Genomic DNA, 6278 nt, shown 5'->3' with positions numbered 1-6278 from the left:
GCCTGGGTCGTCTCACTCACTCGCGGGGCCTGCGCTCTTGATACTTAATTTATAAATACTGCTTTTCACATACTAGTAGACTTTAGAGTTATTTATTTATTTTTCTTTGCAGAAAGGAATGGTTAGGATGCAATTTTGATACTTTGCATTTTTAATCAATAGGCAGCAGCCTTGGGGACAAAAATTATTAATGAAAATGGCCTGTTGCATCTGATCTGAACTATGCCAGGCAAGACATCTAAGTTAAGCTATGAATAGGAAAAGTTTTTGTCTAGGAACTTCTGCATCTCGAGACACATATTTTCTGAACCCTTTCATTTTGTGTCTCTCCTTTAGTGTTAGCCTTATTAATTCTAAGTATATAATTGTCTTCTCCATATTTGGGACACATGTCTGTCAGCAACCCAAGAGTAGTATCTCTAGTATGTCATCGAAATGGGATGTAGTCCATCCAGTATATTCTAGTTAGCAAAATCTTAGAGGGCTGGAGGGCTGGCCAAATAGCTCTGCTTAGACAGGTGCAGGGACAGGGTTTGATCCCCTTTGTGCTGTGCCAGCCTCATCCAGGGGTGTGCTGAGAAAGCAGCTAAGACTGGGCGTGGTGGCGTGTGCCTGTAATCTCAGCGCTTGGGAGGCTGAAAACAGGAGGATCACTAGGTGTCTGATCTGTATAGTGAGACCCTGTAGGCCCTGTACTAAAATTTAAAAAAAACCAAAAAAACAACAATTAAAAGAAAAATCTCAGGAAATGATTTTTATTGCTTAACCATAGTAAAGTGGTAAAAACCAAGGACTTAACACTGATATCAGATTGTAAATTACACATATTAGTTGCACTTCACATTTTCTCCTGTTGTCCTTTTTCTGTCCCAGGATCCAACATTACACTGAGTTGTCCAGCCTATGGCAGTTCCTCTCTGGCCTGTGCTACTTCTTTAGTCCTTGGCTTCTTGGGATCTTGACACTTCTGATGAATGTGGGTTGTTTTGTGGGCTCTCAGTTTGGGTTTAGTTGGTGCTTTCTTATGATTCTATTGAGGTTATGCATCTTTGGCAAGAATACCACAGGAGTGGTCTTGTGTTTCTCAGAGCGTCACAGGCACCTGATGTTGATATCAGTGTCTTATGTGATTACTTGGTTAAGGTGGCTGATACTTAAGCTGATGCTACTATCCTATTTCTTCTTAAACATTTATCCATGAGTTTTAGCATCCACTGACAAAGATAGTTAATAGTTTTTGAAATTGAGATATAATTCATATGCCATAAATTTCATCCTTTTATGGTGTATAAATCAGTGGTTTTTAATGTATTCATGAGTGTCTACCACTGTCTAGTCCTAGAACAGCTTCTCCTATCCTGTTTTCATTTGCAGTCACTCCTCATGCCTACTCCCTGGCAATCACTACTGTACTTTCTGGATTTGCCTATACTGGACATTTTGTTTAAGTAGAATCACACAGTACATGTGGCATTTTGTGTCTGGCTTCTTTATCCATTTTTTTTCCCCAACAGTAGTGTCCATCACGAGATCAGCCCAGGTTAAGATCACACAGATCTCACGCTGCCCCCTTGGAAGTCATTTAGCAGAATGTTCTCAGTCTCATCAGATTTCTTTTTCTCTTTCTTTTCTAATTGTTAAGATGGAGAAAGCAAAGTCCAAATTGGAGACAACACCCCAAAAAAATAACCGTGGAAAAAGAAAAATTAGTCCAAGCAAGAACGAATCAGAATCTAAAAAGAACAAGCAGACTCCTAAAAGAGACAGCTCTACTAAGACAATAAAAAAGGAAACAGAGGTAACAAATGTGTTTCGGAGAGGCCTGGACTTCAAGGAGCAGGTGACCAAGGAAACAAGTGGTGACAGCAGGCCTAGGGAGTTGGCTGGTGACAGCAACGAAAGCAGAGTGGACAGTTTACTCTGGGTGGATAAATATAAGCCAACCTCACTCAAGACCATAATTGGACAGCAAGGCGACCAGAGCTGTGCCAATAAGTTGCTCCGCTGGCTCCGAAACTGGCACAAAAGTTCTCCTGATGAGAAAAAGCATGGTGATTTTACAACTTTACTCATTTCTGTGTGTCTGTCAATATGCAATTGCTCCTGTGCACACATGAGCAAGGGAAATTCATCGGTTAAGCAGCATTGCTTAGCAGCTTGCTCTGAGCCCAGGTGCTTTGCTAGACCTTCGTGGCACCATGGTGAGCAAAGCTGCCTTCCTCAGGAGCTCACAGACACTGAGGAAGACATACAGACCACCCATTAAAAGGTAGTGTGCCAGCCAGGGGTGGTGGCACATACCTGAAATCCCAGTACACAGGCTGAGGCAGAAAGATCACACATTTGAGGCAGGTTTGGACAACTTAGTTAGACCTTATGTCAGAATTTAAAAAATAATTCTAAAAGAGCTGAGGACATAGGTCAGTATGCAGGTCTCTTGGCTTTACTCTCCTGTACATACACAAATAAATCATACCAAGTCCCAGGGGTAAGTATAGGGTACTACAGGGTGGAGGTGTGTTCAGGGATGAAGATGTACATTCTCTACTTTTTTTTTTTTTTTTTTTGCAGTACCGGGGATTGAACTCAGGCCCTTGCGCTTGCCAGGCAAGTGCTTATTCTACTGAGCTTATTCTACAAAGATGTGCATTCTCATCCTTGTAGAACGAGGTAGATAGTATGAGATTTGGAAACCAAGTAAGAGATAGCTACAGCTAGGTGAAGGGAAGGGTAAAGGTTGGGTGGAGGAAGCATGTCCAGAGCTTGGTTGATTCTCGAGAATGCCAGGGCACTTGGATAAGGCATGAGTCAGTAGCTGAGGCACTCACACCGAGCCTAGATTCCCAGGAGCACTTGTGATTTGCTCTAGGCGGGCTTGAGAGGCCTGTGCTGTGGTAGTTTCTGTATGCATATTTTCACCACATATTTGTCATGGAGCATGAAAAGCCAAACTTGTCTTTAATGTCCAAAGTACTTTTGGAAGTGCAGTTATAGGCCACAGATGTTAGTAACTTTCACCACTGCCCTGTGAGAAATAGGACAGATGTTGTGAGCACTGTGGCAAATTCTCAAAGTGGTGACTGGCTCATTAATAACTACTTGGTTGTTAGACATCGCCAACAAAGCCAGATGGCTTTCTTCATAGCTGTTAAATATTTAAAGTATGATGATACAGGATTAAGTATGAGTCCTTTTTTTTCAGAAACCACATATAAAGTCCACCTTAATAAGGGCTAAGTGTTTTGTGCTGGAGAAGACTAGGTCTCAGGCGAGCGACAGGCTGCCTTCCCCACACTGGCCCTGGCAAGCAGAGTGGCACCCACTTATCTGGGATGTGGGCACACTTTGAGTCCCTTCCTGTGTGAGAGCCCATGTGGCAATGGGGAGAGTTGAGCTGTGCACGGTGGTGCCCATGTATCGTCAGCTCCGTCTCTTGCAGGTAGCCAATCCTGCTGGCTATTATTTCTTGCCACAAACACAGCAGGCTCTGTGCTCAGCCTTGTCCTGTTTACAGCACCCACACCAGCTGTGGTACTGGTGTTGCGCCTCACTTTATGGAGGAAGAGCTAAGTCTGGACTAAAGCACTCCCAGCTGAGACAGGTGGATGCAGACACGAGCCTTGGCAGTGTGCTCCCTGGCATGTGCTTCTATAGGAAAGGAAACCATATGTTCCTTTCATATCAGAGTTTGCAAGGGAATTAATTTTAATTTTTTATTTTTAGCTAAACTAAATATTAACTAAATACTGCACTAAATACTAGTTTTAGTTTTTTAATTTTGGGCAGAGATGATATATGAAGTAGAATTTTATTCAGCAGAGATCTGTTACGATTTGTAGAAAAGTTTCTGCAGACTTAAGACTAAGTGGGGGCTGCCGCTCTAGGCAGAGAATGCACACTTCTGTTCACAAATTTCTGTTAGCTAATATAGGTTTAACACTCTGGAATTTCTTTTTCTCTAGCAGCAAAGTTTGGTAAATTTGCTGGCAAAGATGATGGTTCTAGTTACAAAGCAGCACTGCTCTCGGGCCCTCCAGGTGTTGGCAAGACTACTACAGCTTCTCTTGTGTGTCAGGTGGGTGCTCAATTGTGTGGTTGGAAGGAGAACCTACTCCTGAGTAGTCCTGAGTAGGAGAAACGCTTACATAGGAGAGTAGGTAAAAGTTGTGTATGTGTAAATCTGCTCTATATATTTAAAATCACTTTTAGGAATTTTGTTCTGGTGATATTTCTCATTTTCATGCTTTTAAAAATAAAAAATGTTACCCATTATATTGATTATTTTGGTATATTAGTCCTCCCTAAACCAAGACCCCCAGTGAATTCTTGAAGTTGCAGATAGTACTGGATGCTATGCCCTCTTTCTGTATGCCCTGCTACATTGCCACATGCTATACAAAGTTAGCTTGTCCTTCCGTTTCCATGTTTTATACCCTGGTGCCTTTTTTGCATTAGTACTTTTACTCTTTGGAGCTGTCATTAAGTAAAATAACAGCAGCAGTGTGCTACTGTACCATTTACACTGATAACCAAGATAGCTAGCTACTCATGACTAAGGCAGTGAATTGGTCAGCTCCCTGTTGGTGGTACATAGTACCCATCACCTACAGTTCAAAAGAGGAGAGGTTTAATTTAGCACATGGTTAAGAGGATTCAGTCCATGGTCATCTGGCTTCAAGATAGAAACATGGTGGGAGCGCTTGGTGGAGGGAGATGGCTTACCTCAGGACAGCTAAGAAACACGAAGGGGAGCTGTGAAGGAGGGAGGTACACCAGCAGTGGTGCACCTCCTCTGACACACCTCTTCTGTCCAGGCCCCGCCTTTTACCAGCACACTTACTTATGCACTCAGTTCTTATGATGAATATTACACGCTTGTGATCCAGTCTCCTTGCACATACCTCAACTCTGGGCACCTTGTCTTTGAGGGACATTCTCCTTCTAATCCACACAGGCAGGAAGTGTATTTGTGCTGCATATACAGGCAAGGGGTTGGTTTATACCTCAGGGAAGATGGAGCAGGACAGCAGGAGATGTTATCATGCTACTTAGGATACCCTGCAGGATCAAAGTTTCTTAGGGATTTCCAAAGGGAAACCCCAGAGGAAGGCAGACTAATGTAATAGATAATGTGTGCCTGTGAGCTAGTGTGTTAGCACTTGGTGTATTATCTTACAGGTCAAGCATCCCTAATATAAAAATCTGAAATACAGAATGCTCTGAAACCCAAAACTCTGTTTTTCTTTTTTGACTAAGGTCTTATAATATAGATAGTTCAAGCTGTCTTTTTTTAAAAAATGTGTTTGGTACAGGGTCTCACTATGCAGCTCAGACTTGTAGTGATCCTACTGTTTCACCTGCCCCAGCGCTGGGATTACAGGCATGCGCCGCCATGTCCAGCCTCACCAGCTGTCTTTGAACTCACTCTGTAGCCTAGGCTGGCTTCAAGTGCACGGCAGTTCTCATACCTCAGCCTCCCAAGTGCTAGGATTACAGGCATGTGTGCTACTGTGACCGGCCTTGAAACCCAAATTTCAGATTTTGAATTTTGGATTTTTGGATTAGTGGATACTCAAACAGTAAAGTTGGTATACATATTACATAATCTGAAACCTCAAATACCTCAGGTTCCAAGTATTTCAGATAAAGCATATGCAGCCAGTATATAAATGTTATAGATCCTGAAAAATACAGATTTTTTTCATACTCCCTCATCACTCTTCTGTGTCCTAAATATATGTCCTGTTGTCATCTTTTTGTGGCAGAAGGAGTGTTATGAGCCCAGGCCATGTGACATGTCGTTGTTGTCTTCACTACTGTGTGATTCTGCCTTTGTTTTCTCTATTCTTGCTGGATGTCTAGACAGTTACCGGACCTAATTTGCTGGGTACTAAAACAAATCAGAGTGCATGGGTTCTTAACAAAATGTGAGATTAAATTTACTGCTGGATTTCCCCGTTCTCTATTGTATAAATTGATGGTTTCTCATCTTTGTTCTATAGATCAGAGGATAAAAATTATTTTTTTTCAGAGGATAAAAAATTCCCCCCAGAGAATAAAATTTCATTGTTTTTACTGTATTTGTAAATGCAAAGCAGTATTTTTTTCATAATCCTTACATTTGTGAGTACAACTCTTAGGTAATGAAACATGAAGGCATTGCCAAGTGTGGTGGTCCACACCTATAATCCCAGTACTCAGGAGGCTGAAGCAGGGGAATCTCAGTGACTTTGAGGCCAGCCTGAACAACATAGTAAGACCCTATATTAAAAAAAAAA

At 42.0% G+C, this 6278-nt stretch overlaps 1 protein-coding gene across 1 annotated transcript in view; it reads left to right on the top strand.

Moving 5' to 3' along the window:
* The window catches only part of Rfc1 (replication factor C subunit 1), a 96321-nt gene that overhangs the window by 72153 nt on the left and 17890 nt on the right, over nt 1–6278 (top strand). Inside the window, exons 12-13 of the mRNA XM_023702767.1 lie at nt 1643–2051; nt 3963–4075. Coding sequence (XP_023558535.1) covers nt 1643–2051; nt 3963–4075 — 522 coding nt within the window. The remainder of the gene's footprint in view (nt 1–1642; nt 2052–3962; nt 4076–6278) is intronic.

Source organism: Octodon degus, unplaced genomic scaffold (genome assembly GCF_000260255.1).
Source record: "Octodon degus isolate 3935 unplaced genomic scaffold, OctDeg1.0 scaffold00158, whole genome shotgun sequence".
NCBI classification, from domain to species: domain Eukaryota; kingdom Metazoa; phylum Chordata; class Mammalia; order Rodentia; family Octodontidae; genus Octodon; species Octodon degus.
The sequence above is the reverse complement of the archived record's forward strand: the minus strand, read 5'-3'. Positions and strand labels throughout refer to the sequence as shown.